The sequence below is a fragment of the Lathamus discolor genome, chromosome 6 (assembly GCF_037157495.1).
Source record: "Lathamus discolor isolate bLatDis1 chromosome 6, bLatDis1.hap1, whole genome shotgun sequence".
Lineage (NCBI taxonomy): Eukaryota > Metazoa > Chordata > Aves > Psittaciformes > Psittacidae > Lathamus > Lathamus discolor.
The window spans coordinates 48,555,850-48,576,039 of NC_088889.1; the positions used below are offsets into that span (position 1 = coordinate 48,555,850).

General features: G+C 38.4%; 1 protein-coding gene across 16 annotated transcripts in view; it reads left to right on the forward strand.

Annotated features, from left to right (window-relative positions):
• Positions 1-20,190, forward strand: part of GPHN (gephyrin) — a 293,631-nt gene that overhangs the window by 190,819 nt on the left and 82,622 nt on the right. For all 16 annotated transcript variants that reach the window (XR_010614153.1, XM_065686703.1, XM_065686689.1 and 13 more), the window contains one exon: positions 4,453-4,587. Coding sequence is in view for 15 of the 16 variants with exons in the window: in XM_065686703.1 (XP_065542775.1) it covers positions 4,453-4,587 (135 nt within the window). In the remaining variant the exon portion in view is untranslated. The remainder of the gene's footprint in view (positions 1-4,452; positions 4,588-20,190) is intronic.

The window sequence follows — 20,190 nt, forward strand, 5'->3', positions numbered from 1 at the left end:
GATAGATATGGTGGGTAGAAAAAAATGCACCAGTTACTTGCCAGAAGGGAATGAGACAATGTTACTCCAGAATAACCAGAGTAAACCCAGTGGACCACTACACAATCATCAAGATGTGTGCAGCTTTTTGTCAGAGGAGGGTAAGAAAAAGTTGTCTTATTTGAAGACTTAATACTATTCTTTCTTTTATTGTGTCTTTATTTTATGCCTTTAGCAAAATGTGATTTTTTGCTGCATTGTCCTTAGTCATGGAAATTAAAAGGAAGCATTCAAATTTATAAGATAGCATTGCAGCTCTGCCAATATAAAACTTCTGGATTTTGGTCTTTTTTCTTGTGTTTAACATATTTAAGATGGGATCTCAGGAGAAAAAGAGAGCAGAAGGGAAATGGTGTTTCTGACTACAAACTGTTTGTGTGATAAGAATATAATTCTTCTTGTTTACCTCTCTTTACTCCTGTTCAAAATACACCTCTAAGATGCCATTTGCAAATCAAGACTACTCCAAATAGAGGCCAGTTATGCACTGTTTCTGGATAGGATGATGTCCTCAGCATAATAGTCCATAGTGAAGAGAAACTTCTGACTTCATTATTTATAATGGAAACTGAAGCAGAAGATACTTAGTCTTGAAAAATCCTCTGAGAAAAGTTGGGTTTTTTTCAAATGCTGACAGAAATTGACTGGTAAAGAATAGTTTCAGTCTAGAAATACAGCAGTAGAGCAGAAAGCAGGGAGCTGTTGGTACACTGAGAGCAAGATCTTTTTCCACACAACTTATGAGCAGGTTATAAACATGAGAAACTCTAAAGTGTGGAAGAGAATTTGCAGTAAAATAAGATCCTCTAGGAATAACCTAAGTCAAGGTTGCTAAGTTAGACATACTCATTATTTCTAGATAGGAATTGAGGAAGTTGAGGGGGGAAAAATTACATAAAAGAGCAGTATTTAATGCCTTGAGTCTTAAGATTGGTCATTGTAAATCCACAGTGATAAGCAACAAAGCTGTCAATATCTTATCACTGGTCCTAAGGATGCAACAGATTTTAAAATCTATGATTCAAGCTTGTTCCTGGAAGGAGGGTAGTTTTCAGTGGCTTCTATTTGTGCTAAAGCCCTGCTAGACAAGAATGTTCAAAATGCCTCAATGCACACTGGGTCCTGTATCTCCATTATAAAAATGAAAAAATAAAATCCTGGCCAGAAATGTCCAATGTTAGTGGTTTGACTTGTCTCTGGATCTTCATCTCTTCCTTCTTTTTATTGTTTGCTACTGCCATTTCCCCCACATACGGGGCTCTTTTGATGGTTCTCTTGGAACTTGAACATTCTTATGTGAGCTGAGGAACTCTTAATGTGTATATATATTCCTTCAAAGATCTGAACTTCGACATTTCCTAGTCTGTTGTAGTAGAAAACTGAATTGCAGGAAGTAAGAGCAATCTGATCTAGTAGAAGTGCTGCCTCTGAAAAAAGAAGAGGTTAAAATTAGGAAAATAAAATTAGAATAAGCCTTTGTAGAGAGTGTGCCATAGAGGAATATCTGCTGCATTTTGTGTTGCAGAACTAATGTTAGAGATCAGTTCTCTTACCCAAGGTATTTATCATTTGTATGTCTTACCGTTTTACACACAAAAAATTCTAAAGAAGTTATTCATTATGTTAAACTAGCAATGTAGTCAGTTATAAAGCTGGTGAGATATCTGCATTACTGGGCTCAAATACTGCAGTAATAAGAAGCAACAGACTTTCTTACACTTGTATTAATGTTAAGAAAAGCTCTATTCTTAAATGCATTCTTCTACCTCACTTCTTTGGAACTGGTGATAAAACTGAACAGAAGAGACAGAAGATAAAAAACAATGATAGATTCCCTTTTGTAACAGCAAATAAGACCATTTTCTTACTGTTCTAAGATGGTGTAATTGCATTTATTTAAGTTGCTTAATAATATCAGCTAAGGGATCTGTCACTAAAATTCCAGCTTAGAAATAGATTTGTAGAATCGTAGAATAGCTTGGGTTGGAAGGAACCGTTAAAGGCCATTTAGTCCACAACTCTCTAAAATAAGCAGGGACATCTACAACTATATCAGATTACAGAGAGTCCTTTCCAACCTGACCTTGAATGTTTCCAAGGATGAGGCATCTACCACCTCTCCAGGCAACCAATTCCACTGTTTGACCACCCTGTTGTAAATAATTTCTTCCTTCTATCTAGTCTAAATCTACTCTCTTTTAGTTTAAAACCATTACCCCTCATCCTATTGCAGCTGGCTCTACTAAATATTTTGTCACCATCTTTCTTATAAGCCCAAGTTAAGTACTGAAAGGCCCCAGTAAGGTCTTCTTGGAGTCTTCTCTTCTCTGGGCTGAATGACCCAAACTCTCAGCCTTTCCCCATAGGAGAGCTGTTCCATCCCTCTGATCATTTTTGTGACCCTCCTCTGTACCTGCTCCAACAAGTCCAAATCTTTCCTGTACTGAGGACTCTAGAGCTGGATGCTGTACTCCAGGTGGGATCCCACCAGAGCAGAATAGAGGGGCAGAATCACCTCCCTCAAACGCTAGCCACACTCATTTGGATGCAACCCAGGGGATGGTTGGCTTTCTGGGCTACAGGCACACACTGCCAGCTTAAGTTCAATCTTTCATCCACCGGTATCCCCAAGTCCTTCTGTCAGGGCTGCTCTCAGTCCCTTCATCCCCCAGCGTGTATTGCTGCCGGGGGTTGCCCTGACCCAGGTGCAGGGTCTTGCACTTGGCCTTGTTGAATCTCATGAGGTTCACATGGGCCCGCGTCTCAAGCTTGTCCAGGTCCCTCTGGATGGAATCCCATTCTTCAGGCATGTCAGCTGCACCACTCAGCTTGATGTCATCTGCAAACTTGTTGAGGGTGCCCTAGGTCCCACTGTCTATGTCATTGATGAAGATATTGAACATTATTGGTCACAGTATGGACCTCTGAGGGAACCATTTATCACCAGTCTCCATATGGACATTGAGCTGTTGACCACTACCATCTGGATGGAAGCATAGGATCAGTTCCTCATCCACTGCATATCAAATCCATATCTCTCTAATTGAGAGAGAAGGATGTTGTGGGGGATCATATCAAAGGCCTTGCAGGAGTCCAGATAGACAACATCTTTAGGTCTTCCCTTGTTCACTGATGTAGTGAGCCTGTCATAGAAGGACACTAGATTGGTCAGGCAGGACTTGCTCTTGGTGAAGCCATTCTGGCTGTCTGAAATCATTTGCCTGTCCTTCATGTACCTTAGCATCGCTTCTAGGAGGATCTGTTCCGTGAACTTCGCAGGCGTAGAGGTAGGCTGAAAGGTCACTAGTTTCCAGGGTCCTCCTTTCTACCCTGTTTAAAAATGTGTGCAATATTTGCCCTTTTCCAGTCAGCAGGGACCTCACCTGACTGCCATGACTTTTTCATATATCGAGAGTGGCTCGGCAACTATATCAGCCAATTCCCTCAGGACTTTGGGATGCATCTTTTCAGGTCCCATAGACGTATGCATGTACAGATTCCTTAGGTGGTCACAAACCTGACATTCTCTGACAGAGGGAAGGACTTTGCTCCCCCAGTCCCTGTCTTGCAGTGCATCCACTCAAGAGGTGGGGGAAGAGAGGCTGCCAGTGAAGACTGAGGCAAAAATATTTTTGAGTGCCTCAGCCTTCTCATCTGTTGTTGCAGTTTGCCAGTTGTGCTCATCATGGGTGTAAACTTTCCTGGCTGGTCTTCCAATATATTATGTGAAGGAAAAACAAACAGACAAAAAAGGATCAAATTCTTATTTTTCCTGTTTGGAATGCATTTTAAACCAAGTGTGGCTTTGGATGGTGACTTCTAGTGCTTTTGCCTGTACTCCCTCCAGAGAGGCCTGCAGCTTTTGCAGCACAAACCTTACATCAGGAATTTTTGTAGCCGAAATAAAGTCTTCAGTACATGAAATGAAGAGTATTTATTCACTGCATGGCATTTCTTAACAAGAGATTTTCTCACTGCATGACATTTCTTCAGAGGGATTCAGTCATTGCTAATAAGTGGTTTTCTGTTCAGAATCTTGTCCCCTAGTTAGAGAATGGGAAGTCTACCTACCTTCATGACACAGTAGAGATCACTGTTGGTCATTGTTGGGTTTGAAACAGAGGCTTAAGAAGAAAAACGTTACTTTCGTACTATTTCTGTAGTAGTATGTCTGATTCATAGGTTTATCGGGGAAATATATGTTCTATGCTACTTCAGTTAGAATATGATCTTATATATTTGCTAGGTGTTTGTAACTGAAATTAGAACATGCCATTAACCACTGCTTGCACTGAGTATGAGAAGGTATGCAGACTAAAAGTGGGTTATTCCTGTGGGTTTTATGTGAGGTTTTGGGTAAGTTTTGAATACAGTATAACTGTTACTATTAATTCCATCTCTCTTCTTTTTAAGATTCCAGATTCCATCATCTCTCGTGGTGTTCAGGTGCTCCCACGTGATACAGCCTCCCTCAGTACTACTCCTTCAGAATCTCCTCGTGCCCAGGCCACCTCTCGTCTCTCCACTGCATCCTGCCCAACACCAAAAGTAAGTACATCGATGCCTTTGCAAGGTCTGTGCTCAGGTACATAATCTGTCAGATTAATGTATTGCCTCTGATGAGCAAGTTTGGTTTGCATGCAAGGGTTGTATTATTCTAAGTAACAGACAAATGCAAGACAGTATAGTTCATTCCATATATACTGTTGTACAATTTAATGTGTGGGTCCACCAACATGTTATGGTTACTGAAGTTTTGTGTTATCTCTTGTGATATCAATCAATAATATGAAATTTTCAACACCCTGAATGTCTTTAATATCCCCAGGAACATAGATAATCCTGCCACGAAGTAGCAACATTAAACAAGTAGTATTTTGTCAACAAAATGTGTATGCAAATTTCTAGCCTGGGCTGGGGCAGTTCTGTGCCTCACTTTATTATTTGGTTTAAGACACTTTCAAGCCAACTGGTTTTGCACAAATCTAGATATTTGCTGCCTGACATTTGGAAACAAAAACCAGCCTAAATTGAATAGAAAGTTTTAATGCCAACCTTATGGGATTATTATTCAGTTCTTACCGATTAAGCTATACTATTTAATCATTGAGGTGAACTCTATTATATTCTCTTTCTATCAAACTTTAATTAGGATACATCAAAAACTAAGTTAATTGGCCAGTGGCAAGGCCCAAGATGTTTACTTTCAGAAGGATTCCTTTCAGCAGAAGAAAACTCTGTCTGAATTCACTTTGTGTGTTCATGTCACAAAGATCTTTCTGTGGCACCAGATGCTGACATACTAATAGACCCATAGCAGATGGCAAACAATAACATTCTTCCTCATCTAATTCATGATGCTTGAAGATTATTCTGCTTGCTAAGGTGATTGCCAGCATCTGCTAGGTCTTCTTTCCTGCTGTCTCCTTCTTTTCTGTCAGCAAACAAGATTTATTTGCAATCACACATAGAAATGTTTTGGTTTAGCCTGTGGAATTGTTTTATGCAGTACTCACCTTCACTGTAGTAGAATAAGAATTATTCTGATGGACAGCATACTTAAACTTCATTATATAGTCTACTGTTCTTAAGAAGATATTCAGTGAATTCTATCTGCAAGTGGCTTCTTCATTTTTTTGCAAAGAATTTGTCACTTGTCTGATGGCTTAAAAATAAAACTCAGAGCTTACTACATTAGAACACTCAGGGTAGAGGAGCTATATGAAACAGAGAAACTGTACTGAGTTTTATGCCTATTGACAAAGCAAGTGTCCAAAGAAAACCGAAGGAGACCATTAACAAGCATTAAAAAGAGACAGCGTTGCTAATACTTCTAGATGTACCCTATATACTTTCAGGAAAGTTATCACAGTGGGAAGGAGTAAAGCTTATCTGTTGTGAAGCAGAATGCACTCCTCTAGACTATCTTCCAAGATTCAGAAATTACAGAAGGAAACCACAAGAACTTTGAAACACATTAAAAATCTGAAAGTCTTCTTTGAGAAATTAGTTGAGATGAGCTGTTATCATAATTGGATCATGCTTTGGTATTTCATGTTATGCCCTATTTTCCATGTATTACTGAAAAAACAGGTTTTGTTCAAAATGTGTGAGGTCACACCACTTTTATAAGAGGAAGTGCCATGCAACATCTGGCTTGTCTAGCTTTTCTGTGCTGACTTTCGAAAGTGGGTGGTACAAGCTGATGGGAGGAAAGATCTGGGAAAGCCCAATTGGAAAATAAACATGAAGTGTGATCTCATCTCATGGGTTTTGCACAAAAGTGTAAGCTTCTTTGCCACTTAGAGAGCTCTTAGTTAATTTTACCTATTACTTGAAAAAATCCAAACAACCTACTTATCATATTTTTCTTCAGTCCTTTTCAGTACCCACAAGTTCTCAAACATCATACAAATTTGTCAAGAAGTATGGTTCATTCATATTCTTTAAGATTGTCACTAAGTCTAAATGTCTTCACTTACTGTGTTTTCCCTTCTGGACCCTGGCTTTCTAATAATGCAATATGATTAAAATTTACACCAGATCTCTTGATCCACACAGTAGTGAGATTAAAGGCAAATTGTATTGTGCTATCGTGTTGATGTTCCAAGGTGGTATTTTTTTTCCTTCTTTAGCCTGCAAGTGTGCATCTTCTCAATATTATTTGCTGGCTGAAGAACCCATTTCAGGACTCCAAAACACCTGACATGAAACGTAAAAACCCAAAAGCGAACAACAGTTCAGTTTTCTTTGATTATGCACATTGTTTGTAGTGGTGGTCTAGCTGCAGAGCTAGTGGCACTATATTTCTTTGTCAATGACATATTCCAACTAATTTTTTGTACCGTTTTCTTGTGTTTTTTGTCCTAAATGTGCATAAACCCTTACATCTCTCTCACTGAATTTGCTCAATAGCAGAAAGTTGTGTGTGTCTCAGAAAAAGAAAAATCAAGCTTCTGCAATGCCAGGAGCACCTCTATTGAATCAATACAAGTAGCAGGTTACTAATGCAGGGGGTATTGGAGAGAAGTTATGGAAGAGTGTATTAGTAATACTCCTGATTGATCTGTTAGGAGAAGTCTTTACCTTTTCATAATTACATTTTGGAAAAGGTACTGTTGCATAGATATATATACACACAGATCATGTAAGCAAAACATTTAATTTTAATTTGCTCTACTTGTATCTTCCATGTTTTCTGAAAATCTCTGTTTCTAACAAAACAGTAAATGATGAATATTGAGTTTGAACCTGTATATTTCAATCGGTCCTCAAAAGTTTAATTTCCTGATAAAAGAAGTAGTTATTTTTTTCACCATAGCCTCTTCGGAGGTCAACTCAAGAAAAATTTCCGTTGGGACTACTCTGTCTGTCATTAGGTACATCCCCAAAACTAAGCAAACTTACTTTTGTTAGCTTTTAGTAAATCTATGTAGAACACCTTCCTGATTCTCTAAATGGTGTTTGAGTTTCAAGCAAAATCCACTGTGGCTCAAAGGTCATTTAAACCATATTTATAGCAGATGGATTCACATACAGAGGCAGTCTGTAAAACAGTAAGTTTTACTCAGGGGAAAACCGCACTAACAGTCTTCCCTTTTTCAGTCATTCAACCATAAAGTTGATAGTAATTGTGACAGATATTTTTATCTTCTACAGTATAGTTTTGGTATTTTGAAAGTTCTAGTGCTTTCTCAACAAGGTTAGATGAATTTGTGAATACTCACATGACAAAAGTTTAGAATGACACAGTGTGGCTTGCAAGTTTTTCTTGTCAAGTGCAGTAGCTGCTCAGATTCTAAGATCTTACTATATTTTTGTATATGTTTGTGGTCAGCATTTTCCTTAAGTTAAATGCAATGTTCTTTTCAGATACAAAAGTAATACAATATCTAATACAAAATACCTTTTAGAAATATGGAGATTTTTTTTTAATGGTTGCATTAATGTTAACTCTTGGGACTTCTTTTAAACTTACAGTGTAAAATTTCAGATCTATGACTTCAGGTAACTTAAAAGAATATATCCAGAGCAAATGACTGAGTCATTCCTTCAAACTTCTAATTTTGTTCTACTCTTAATGAGATGATATTAGTATAAAAGAAAATTACGGTTTTCAGACTGAAGTCTTCACTTCTCCCATACATAAATGACATAATCAATATTTAATTTTTGGCAATGCTGTGTGTCAGAGTCAAATGAAGCAGAGATAGAAGACCAAAGGCAGGTTTTAAATTATCACCAGGAGTACCTTTCAGTGACAGGAGGTGTTCAAAGTATTTCACTTTGCAAGATATCAATCTCATTGATGGTCAGTTCTTCCACTTCAGTGTGCAGAGTTTCTTTCAATATTATCTATAATCATGAGGGATCCTAAGGAACTTGGTACAGTACTTTTAAGATGAGAGTGTTTTTTTCTTTTTCCATCTTGCTGCTTCATTCCCAACAGTTCTTATATTCTGCTTAAGAAAAAGGCTCTCTCTACTTACTGGTTATCTGTCCTTTCCCTGACTATCCATACTTTAGTTACGCTGAATCAGACAAACACCTCAGTGGTGGCAAGTTACATCCTTACCTGTTTGTAGCTGTGATAGATAGCGTTTAATTCCTACGTAAGAAAGGTATGTAGGCTCAATCTTACAGCTAAAATCAGCAAGCAAGGCTACTTTTCAGGAGTTTTTGGTAGGTGTCAGGATGATGGAGCTAGGCTTTTTTCAGTGATATCCAGTGATAGGACAAGGGGCAATGGGTGTAAACTGGAGCATAGGAAGTTCCACGTTAACATCAGGAAGAACTTCTTTACTGTAAGAGTGACAGAGCACTGGAACAGGTTGCCCAGGGGGGTTGTGGAGTCTCCTACACTGGAGATATTCAAGGCCCGCCTGGACAAGTTCCTGTGTGATGTACTGTAGGTTACCCTGCTCTTGCAGGGGGGTTGGACTAGATGATCTTTTGAGGTCCCTTCCAGCCCTTGGGATTCTGTGATTCTGTGATTCTGTGATTCATCCACACCTTCTTTATAGCATAGTATATTCAGCTAGTTGATCACTTTCTGTAACTTTTTATAGCTGTCTCCTGTTAAGAACTGTTATCTTAAAATTTGTAAGTTGATATTCCCCCAAAGACCTAATATTCCTAATGTCAAAAGTATGTTATACGTAATTTTTTGTAAACATTTCAGTTGCAGAGGAATTTTGAAATGAAAAGGCTTAGGAAGATGTATTCAACTTTTTTAGAAAAGAAGCTGATGTGAATTATTTCTGTGGCAAAAAATATTTTATCTCAATCATCTCTTATGCTTGCTATCCATGAAAAATGATGCTCTGAACACCTTCTGTCATAAACTGTAGCTTTAATGTTGAATGTGCACATTGGTGCCAGTTTTTCACATAGTCAAATAAGTTACAAATTAATACTAGCCCTAATTATGATTTATGTCTTCAGTCTAGTGTTGTGACTTTTAGTATACAGCTACTCTGTGAAGTAATATCATTAAGAGATGAGCAGGTACAGTTGGGAATATGCTTTTGTATCAGTTATTGTTACAAATTCTTCAGTATAAATATTCAGGATTTTTCAACAGAAGAAAGGTCAGGTTGCTTTCCAGAAATTCTTCATTAATAGTAAGGTGCTGCTCAGGACATGATACGGCAAGCTGTAGTTTTATCCATAGGGTAGGTATTTTGTGTACATTGAGCATGTTAAATTTTGTATTTGTTATCTTGATTCCTAGTATTTCTGCTAAGGTGGGCATCAAGGTGAAAACCATATGGCAAGTATATGAATGTATTTTAAAGTTTGTATGCATACACTCAATTCCCAAGTAAAGGTTTGCTTTTTATGAAGTTTGTATATGTTGTGTTTTTTTCTACCTAGGAAATTGCTTGAGTGCTTTAGCACTGTAAGTGCCTTGGCACAGCTGTATAGCTGTGATATGTTTGAGAATCATGGAAAAGTATAAAGGATGTTCTCAATTGTTAGGATGATCTAGCTAGGTGAAATCACACTCCGAGCACTGCAAGGGTTTCTTGCTTTTTCTTGTAAAACAGGAAGCTCTTTCTAGATAGAAGCTTAATTAGATATAGAATCATAGAATCATAGAATAGTTAGGGTTGGAAAGGACCTCAAGATCATCTGGTTCCAACCCCCCTGCCATGGGCAGGGACACCTCACACTAAACCATCCCACACAAGGCTTCATCCAACCTGGCCTTGAACACCGCCGGGGATGGAGCACTCACAACCTCCCTGGGCAACTGATTCCAGTGTCTCACCACCCTAACAGGAAAGAATTTCCTCCTTATATCCAATCTAAACTCCCCCTGTTTAAGTTTTAACCCGTTACCCCTTGTCCTGTCACTACAGTCCCTGACGAAGAGTCCCTCCCCAGCATCCCTATAGGCCCCCTTCAGGTACTGGAAGGCTGCTATGAGGTCTCCACGCAGCCTTCTCTTCTCCAGGCTGAACAGCCCCAACTTCCTCAGCCTGTCTTCATACAGGAGGTGCTCCAGTCCCCTGATCATCCTCGTGGCCCTCCTCTGGACTTGTTCCAACAGTTCCATGTCCTTTTTATGTTGAGGACACCAGAACTGCACACAATACTCCAGGTGAGGTCTCACAAGAGCAGAGTAGAGGGGCAGGATCACCTCTTTCACCCTGCTTGTCACGCTCCTTTTGATGCAGCCCAGGATACGGTTGGCTTTCTGGGCTGCTAGCACACACTGCTGGCCCATGTTCATTTCCTCATCGACCAGCACCCCCAAGTCCTTCTCTGCAGGGCCGCTCTGAATCTCTTCTTTGCCCAGTCTGTAGCTGTGCCTGGGATTGCTCCAACCCAGGTGTAGGACCTTGCACTTGTCATGGTTGAACTTCATAAGGTTGGCATCAGCCCACCTCACAAGTATGTCAAGGTCCCTCTGGATGGCATCCCTTCCCTCCAGCATATCAACCGGACCACACAGCTTGGTGTCATCGGCAAACTTCCTGAGGGCGCACTCAATCCCACTGTCCATTTCAGCAATGAAGATGTCAAACAAGACCGGTCCCAACACCGACCCCTGAGGGACACCACTCATTACTGGTCTCCAGCCTGACATCGAGCCATTCAACTCTTTGCATGCGGCCATCCAGCCAGTTCTTTATCCACCGAGTGGTCCATCCATCAAATTGATGTCTCTCCAATTTAGAGACAAGGATGTCATGTGGGACAGCGTCAAACGCTTTGCACAAGTCCAGGTAGATGACATCAACTGCTTTACCCTTGTCCATCAGTTCCATAGCCCCATCATAGAAGGCCACCAAATCGGTCAGGCAGGATTTCCCCTTAGTGAAGCCATGCTGGCTGTCACCAAGCACCTTGTTGTTTTTCGTGTGCCTTAGCATGCCTTCCAGGAGAATGTGCTCCAAGATTTTGCCAGGCACAGAGGTGAGACTGACTGGTCTGTAACTCCCCGGGTCTTCCATTTTCCCCTTCTTGAAAATGGGGGTTATATTTCCCTTTTTCCAGTCGTCGGGAACTTCACCTGACTGCCATGATTTTTCAAATATGATGGCCAGTGGCTTAGCAACTTCATTCGCCAGCTCCTTCAGGACCCACGGATGGGTTCCATCAGGTCCCACGGACTTGTGTGCGTTCAGATTTTTAAGATGGTCTCGAACCAGATCCTCTCCTACAGTGGGCCCAAGGTCTTCATTCTCACAGTCCCTGCGTCTGCCTTCTAAGACCTGGGTGGTGCAGTCAGAGCCTTTGCCAGTGAAGACCGAGGCAAAGAAGTCATTCAGAACCTCAGCCTTCTCCAAATCCTGTGTAGCCAGTTCTCCTGATAGCTTCCTCAGGGGGCCTATGTTGTCCCCAGTCTGTTTTTTGTTTGCTACTTACCTGTAGAATCCCTTCCTGTTATCCTTAACATCCCTGGCTATGTTTAATTCTAACTGGGCCTTAGCCTTCCTAACCTGGAAGCTGTTAAACTGCTAAAAATTCCAATATTGTGATTATTTCTGGGATTTATTCCATCTTAAGTTTTTTTTCAGTGCAAATTCCAGGAATATATTCCTGGAATATATTCCATAAAAAAATATATTTAGTGAAAAACAATGCTGAGAGAATGTATATTGGAGTAGAAAGTAGCCAGTGTTGCCTTAAGATGAAGAATCCTGCTTACTAACACATGTTAACCTACTGAATCCTCCCATGTTCTCCTCAGTACAGTGCAGCAGTGCCTTTCAAATCAATTAATAATTAAGATACTAGAATATTTTCTATATAATTATTGCCTTTTCCCTCATTGTTTAAAGTGTACTGTCCTGGCAAAACATATGGATGATTGTGTTCCTACTAAGTCTTATTTTTAGTTTACATTTTGGTTAAAAATCCCGATTGTTCTTAGCTGGAAGCACTAGATGTCACAGCTTCAAAAGTGAGACATTGTACTAAGAAAGAAGCAAGTTGATATGCCTGGGATAGGGTTTTTTGTTAGTATCAAAATAGGCTTAGTAACAAATCTCTGGAGAGACTGGGTAAAGACTTGAGTTATCAAGTTCAAGGTGAACATAGAATTTCAGTGGAGGTGCTTATCTGACTTAGTTTTATTTATTGAATATCTGTTTTTCATTAGGACCATATTCATTGGTAAATGGAGTCTGTATTAAATACATAGCAGTGCCAAAATCCAGTTCCTTTCCTTTTCTCATGCCCAAGAACTATTAAGAGCAGGGCTGAAGAAGGATGTTAGAGTAATTGGGAGCTGGCTACCAATCCAGAGCGTCCAGAACAATTCTCAAATTTATAGAATGAGCTATTTTCAGACCTCTTATATACTGAATCATGAAGTTCTAATATGCAAAATTCCTGTACATTTCTCTGTCTTACTAACCAATTTGTATTTTGTTAAGCTATGGAATTCCATTCTTTTTGTGAGTCCAATGAAGCTTTCAAACATGTCAGAAACAAGCTTCTTAGTCTCTACCTGAAAATGTATATATTTTTAAATTGTAACTGTTCTGCAGGTGTATCGATCCAGAAGAGAGTGATCTTTCAGTACAGACATCCTGGCTGACACATGCATTGCACGAGTTCTGATCTATGTATGCATATGCTGCATCAGCTTGTCAGTTAGTTCCTCCTTGATTTTTTTTTTTTTTTTCCAATTAGCTTTGGGAGCAACAGTTTTGCTGTTACTGTGCTTTCTTCAAAAGTCAAGTGTTGTGGTTTTGTTTAATTCTGATAACTTCGTTTTGTCATTACGTCTAAGAAAAGGACAGGATGTGCATCTTCTTCATACATTAGTTTCATTACCCACACCTTTTCAGTTCCTGTTCAAGATAAATCTGTGGTTTGAATTCTGATGTATCGCAAGATGAGAGACTTGGAGTTTGTTTGTTTGTTTGTTTGTTTGTTCGTTTGGGTTTTGAAAGGCAGCAGTGTCTTTCATCCAGATTTTTCATCTAGAAATTTCTTTGAATGCACCTCCACAGAAATAGTTACTATTTCAGTTTCCAGTATATCTAGTTCTGGTCTTGTCACCAATGCTTGGTGAGTTTGTTGGTGCCTGGTAATCATGTCTAGTCTAATGAGGTCTTTCTGGAATTAGTCCCTTGGAGCAAAATTGACCTTCCATCTCCATTCATCATCTTTTCCTTGGGCATATTAGTTCTTATTACCTGTGCTAAGTGATTTATTTTTGTTTCTTTACAAAATATGGTTTTAAAACTATGCATGTATGTGCTGAATCTTCAAACAGCTATGTGTTCTGTTTGTAGAACTTTGTTTTTCCACTGCTCTTTTTTGGCATCGCAGTCCCTGATAATCTGTAATTTCAGCCATTCAAACATTAACCTGATCTTAATCAACAATTCAGGTATGGCCAGGCTTATTCTGTTCTTCCACTGACTATTGGTATAATATATAATACACGTTGCTTGCTGCTGTGTTCTTTTTTTTTTTATAAAAAGAGCAGAAATTTCAAAAACATACTCGCAAGGATAGACAGTGATCCTTTTCTAGTTGTTTCTTTCTTGTCACAGTAAATAATTAAGTGAGGGTGTAACAAAGATCAATGACAGATATTATAGGAGAGGTAGGTGGTGTTATTTTAAAACAAAATGGATCTCAGTCACATTTTTATATCTGTGGTCTGATCAGGATTGTTTGAATTGATGTGTAGGATGTGGGGCACGAGCTGTCCTCCACCACTTTTCTAGATGTCTTCCTACGCTGATATCCATTAAGTCAGTGTTGGACATGCCCTTTATGCTCTTTAGAGGTTGACATTTAAGGGGATATTTGTCTCTCCATCACTTTCCACCTCTTGAATATTTAGTATTCACTAGCTGTCCCATGTTCTCCTTACCTAAACCTGCTTTTTACTGTTCCAACATCATCTCTCTGTGGCTCAGCTCATTGTCTTGGTCTCTACATTGTTTTAGGTTGCCTAGTTTACTGATTGGGTATCTCCGATGAAGTGTTGCATGAAGTGCTGTGGACTAAATGAACTACTAATCTGTATGCCATCAACATATTTACCTTACATCCCTTCTGCTATGCTGTCTGGTGCTTCCACATTCATGCATTTCCATTTTTTTTCTAACACTTTTAGTATATCTGTTAGTTATTCAATGAGTTTTCTTATGCAGAAGTCTGTATTAACTTACTATCAAAACAAGCTACTTGCAGGTTACATCCTGATGTCGTATCATGCTTCTACAGATTTGCAATATAGTAACAATATTCCATTTCATGTGCACATGCAACCCAGAGTGCTGTAAAAAGTGGTGGTACTATAGCAGCAGCAGTTATGCGTTCACAGGAGCCAATACATAGATTTAGACCAGGAAAGCTCTTTCAGGGCATGCATGTTCCTGTAGTTAATGAATGTATCATCTGCAGTAAAAGTTCACTGGTTCCATCTACCTGATGCAATATGTGAGAAAGAAGCAAGAATCTAAAGCACAGACATTGCTTTTCCCATGGATGATGTAAATATGGAATTGCCTTCAATTTGTATGTTCTTTGGCGAGTGTACTAGTAGTCCCTAATGTCCAATTTCACTTTTGAAAAGTTAAATGGCACCTCTTGGTTCTATGAATCTCACCTCCTATTTTGGGCAATACCCAGTACAATTCAGTGTTGTAATATGTAATGCAAGCTCAGTGCAAACTAACCGAGTTGCCCCTGTGCCACTGTTGGCCCTTTAACTTAAATAGACCAATCTTTTCTTGGTCATGTATTCCCTCCTCAGATAGACTTATAAAGGAGATGCATAGAAACTTTCAGATTTCATTTTCGTGAATTAACTAAGTCAAACGTCTTCATTTTCATCCTTTAAACAAAAAAATAACACCAAAACCAACCTCCTTCAAAAATCTTTTTCTTCATTTCTTACAGATTTTACCTTCTTTGGAGTGATCAAATCTGTTTATGTGAGATTTTACTGGTGCTTGTACAATGGATTTATAACCTGTCTTTTTTCCAGCTGTTAAGTCCTTGCCCATGTAGCGAAGATGCTTCTTAGTTCAGAATTTTGTGTAAAATTGCACTCTATTTCTTTTACAGCGATCTTCAATGTTATTGAATACCCGCTGATGAGATTACTTTAATATTCTCTAATGATGATGCCTCCCGTATTTATCTGAGACCACTCCTAACTTTTGTGTAAAAATCATTATTGAAAATAGTAGATAAGGTCAGTTTCTACATCACTCATTTGCAAAGTATATTCATAACTTCTCTTCCATCCGTTCCTATTTCAGCAGTTACCTTCCAACTGGCAACTTCATTGACTTCCCAACAATTCTATTTTTACTTCTATACTGCATTTCATCTCTTTATAAGAGCAGTTGCTTCATTGAAACTGAAAGAGTTTTATACTAATTCTCATTGATTACTATGCCTTTGTTCCCATATTGTGTATTACCATCCCAAATCAAAATTCAGGCAAGGTATTATTTTTCATTACCGAGCTTACCACTGATATCTTTGCAACCTCATATGATAACACTTCTACTTTTTCTTATTATGTTTGTATGTTTAAGAGATCTTTTTGTTTTAAATTGCTTTCACTCTATTTTGTACTTCACAGTTCCTAGCTTAGACAAAATAGTATCTTTAAGCTTCATGTCTTCCATGCTCTCAGTCCAGACCTAGTAGCAATCTTGGCATAGTTTTTTGTTCTTCTCCATTAAAAAAAAAAACAACAGAGTATTTCAAGAGATTATTTTTGCTGTCTGTGTCAAAGTGTTTTAGGTTAGAATGATACTTCTGCAAAAAGGCTCATGAAAGATGGTCATTTGTCTCCTTCGGTAGGTAAAGCTGTTGCCGATACAGAAAGTATATTTTTCAAAACCAGTCTTAACTGAATTTAGTACATGTTCACTTTGGATTTACTAATTTTTAGTATCCATACTAAAAAATCTTCTCATTTGAGAGCAAATCTATCTTTATGTTATTCAAGCAATTAGGCTATTTCATTATAGTATAAAAATGTGAAGTCATTCTTGGTCTGATGTATAAAAAAAACCCCAACTATCCAAGAAGTTAGTAGTTAGTCTAAAAAATCGATTGAGCCTGATTGCAAGGCTCCAGGCCATTTACTCTAGAGTATGTTTGTGTTGTCTCCTTGTTTTGCATGGCTCTTACAAGATAACCTTCTACAGGACATGGGAGATGTAGAACTTATCTCAATTTTGAGTTTTTTTCGTAATAACTCTTTTATAACAAGGTCTTATTTCTGGTATCTTTTTTTTGCCCAAGCAGATAGGCTTTCTGTTTTACAAAATCTAGATCTCAAAATCATGTTACCCTTGCATTAATAGATCAGCAGAACAATGTGTTTAAATGTGAATACAGTCATTCATCTGTTTGTCTTTCCAAAACAGAAAAGACAGGACATTGTCTTTTAGGACTTAGGCTGAGCAATTGTCATCAGATTTGGAGAGTTTCATTCATTAAGTAGATTCTTACATCATATTGATTATCCACTTTTTTGAACTATAGCTATTTTTAGCAATTATTACCCCATACAGTTTTGGAAAAAGGTACAAAAGGCTTTCTTCTCAGCATTCTTCTGCCAAGTTCCCATGCATTATTTCCTGGCTGGATAGACAAGAACATTGATACTACTTAGAATGTGGTCTAATGTTTTTACCTGTTGGTGTGTATAATCCTCATTCTGTGCCTCTCTATTCCTCACGATGATTTAAATAAAAAATAAAAACGTCTGTGTGTATGTGTGTGTCTATGCATAATCTTTTATCACAGCTAAGCCTATGTACTGTGCATCCATGGCAGAGAAATATGTGTGCACTATGTCAGTGCTGCTTTACTTGCTCTTTTGTTGTGGTTCCACTCTTATCTATTCTGAGTGCAATAAATGACAGCTTAAAGTACCTCAAATGAGCAATAGTCATTAAGCAATGAGATGAGGTAAGCGCTGTAGCAAATCTATCTAGAAAGGTTGGAAAACATTATTGTAATACCTAACATACCAAGTCCATTCCATTAAATGGTCCTGTTAAATTCTAACAGTCACTAAGCGTTGAACAAATAGTACTAGGAAATGAGAAAGCAAAGGTGATGGAAAAGGTAATTGATTTCAGAATCAAAAGAACAGTTGTCACAATAGACAGCCATTCTAAATTTGATAATACAGTTCATGCTGTTAAATTCAACTTCATCTGCTTACACCTCTACCTACCTCCTTTCTCACAGCGTATGTTAGAAGCCCTTAATTTTGTAATTCATGGAAAAGGTCAATGCTTATCCAACTCTGCATTCTGTATCTGCAATGAGAACTTAGTATGTGCCAAGTGCATTGCCTGTGTTTGAGAAAATTCTTATTTAGTTGTGCCACTTTTTGTTTAACAAAATATTGATCATAGGTTGTCCTCTCTGTTTCAATATTCTGCCTGCAACAAGAGCAGGGAGGAGGCACTATAATGCTCCAGGGAGTTGTCCCATTTTGAGCAACAGCAATCTATTTAACTAGTTTTGCTTGTTCCTAAAAGAGATTGTGTAAGAAAATAGTATTTAATTTTTTCTGCATTTCTGCCTTGTAAAAATATTCAGCTGTTGCAGCACAAATCATGACAGAATTCTGATGACACATTACAATGTGAGTTCAAAATTGTGTGACCATGAAGATATTATGCCATTCACAGATGCCTCAAGATTATGTGTTACAATATGTTCAAATGATTAATAGCGATGACAACAATCCAAATGAGTCCCCATGTTTATTACACTCAAAATTTTTCTTAAATGTCTGAAATTAATTGCCTCTATTTTTCTGACCAATTTAGTTCCATTTTAAAAGGCAAAATACATATTGTCTCTTTAAAAGGAACATTTATGAATAGGGTAGAATTTGATTTCTTCAGTTATGCTTCAACGGTATATTTGTTTTTGAAAGGAAGTGGTTATCTATTTCTGATTACTTTCTCAGTAGCACTGCATATTCTTGGACAAGAATTTCTGTAGGCATTTATCGATACTTACATTTACTGCAACCTGCATATATTTCAGTAAAGAGTTTTTTATTTAAATGAACAACAGTGGTGACTGCAGGAATGTATTGATGGGAAAAGTCTGTGACAAATTAGGGATCCTTAAGGTGAGAAATTCAAAGTGCTTACAATTGGAGCATAATTCTCTCCAGTAACTGTGTCGGAAACTGGGCCTCCCACTTGAATGACCTACAGTAGACTTACAGAAATCATCCCATAAGAAACAGTAACAAGTTTGGTGAAATTTCAAACAAGCTGTTGGCAATCTCTCTTTCAAATTTGCACCACTCATTACAGTTTATTTATTAAGACTACTATTTTTCTTTTAAAAATAGTTTTTCAAAATGCAAGGAATGTCTTTGAGGAAAGAGTTCTGTGTATTGGCATGATGGTTCTTCACAGCGCTTTCTTTGCTTTATTAAATTCCCAGGCAACCTCCTGGGACAATGGTTTCATTCAAAAGTGGGGTCAGTGTGGACAAAGGTTGATCTTTGTCGCTTCCCAGGTTATTCTTAGTATCTAGCTTCTTAAAGGTCATATTGTTTAAAGCTTCTGCAAAGTAAATTGAATCCCGGATCTTTCCACCTTATCTTCATCTTCTGAGATTATCATCTCACTGTTTAGTTATGAATTTCCTATAGCTTTAATGGATACACCCTTTCCCAGTATCCTTACCAGCCCTTCCGCTTCTCTTTCACAGTTGAACTCTGCAGGATGCATAGATGTGAGAAAATACATGTGATAAGAAGCTCTATACAGATTTTTCAAACACAGCCCTGCCTAGTCAAAAGGATGAAGTACAGGATATTACAGATATTTGAGGGCAAACCTCAAATGCACTTGTCCTCAAAAGAGGTTGACTCTCCTCTTTAAAGTCCCACTGGACCATCTGTTTTCAGAAAATTGGGATCTTCCTTGTTACACTGAGTCCCAGTACAAACATCTCTCCCCCAGTTTTGTTGCTAAAAGTGGCCAAAGACAGCGCATGTCTTACTGGCTTTCTTTATAACCTATGTGTCGTACCATCAGATCACTTCTAAGTGCCTTTGTTGATGCAGCAGCTTTCACCATGACCACCAAGGTATCTTTGAAAGGAGCTAGCTGAGCATCTTAAACTGTTTAAAGGACACTGCCCTCCACTGAAGTATGGACAGCCCTGTATACGCTGCAGCTTTTAGAACTTAAGTTCAGCTTAGGACAACGGATCAAGAGAGCAGAACATTCAGAAGTGAATTGGCAGTTTGGGAAAGGCACCACCTAGGACTTCCCATGTTTTTATATTTTCCTTAAATATGAATTCCTTCCCTGCTTGCCAAGACAGATTTTTGATATACATGATGGGGGTTTGTTTTTTTAAAAGCTCTACCATGAGGAAATGAGAAAATTCTGCTTTTCTTTGTGGGGAAAGCCAGAGAATCAGTGGGGCTACGGGCACAGCAGGAGAACAAAATGTGCCAGCAGACAGTGGAAAAATGTTCAAAGTGGGGCTTTGAGAGGATTGAAGGTATTGAATTGAGGAGAAATTTGACATAAACGTTGAGTGGTAGAGGTCTGATATAGAGAAAAGCAGTATTTGTGTGATGAAGTTCTTGAGTGATGAAGTTGCAGGGCTTAGAGTGGCTTGGAGAAGAATAGGAAGTAGGTTGGAGGCAGG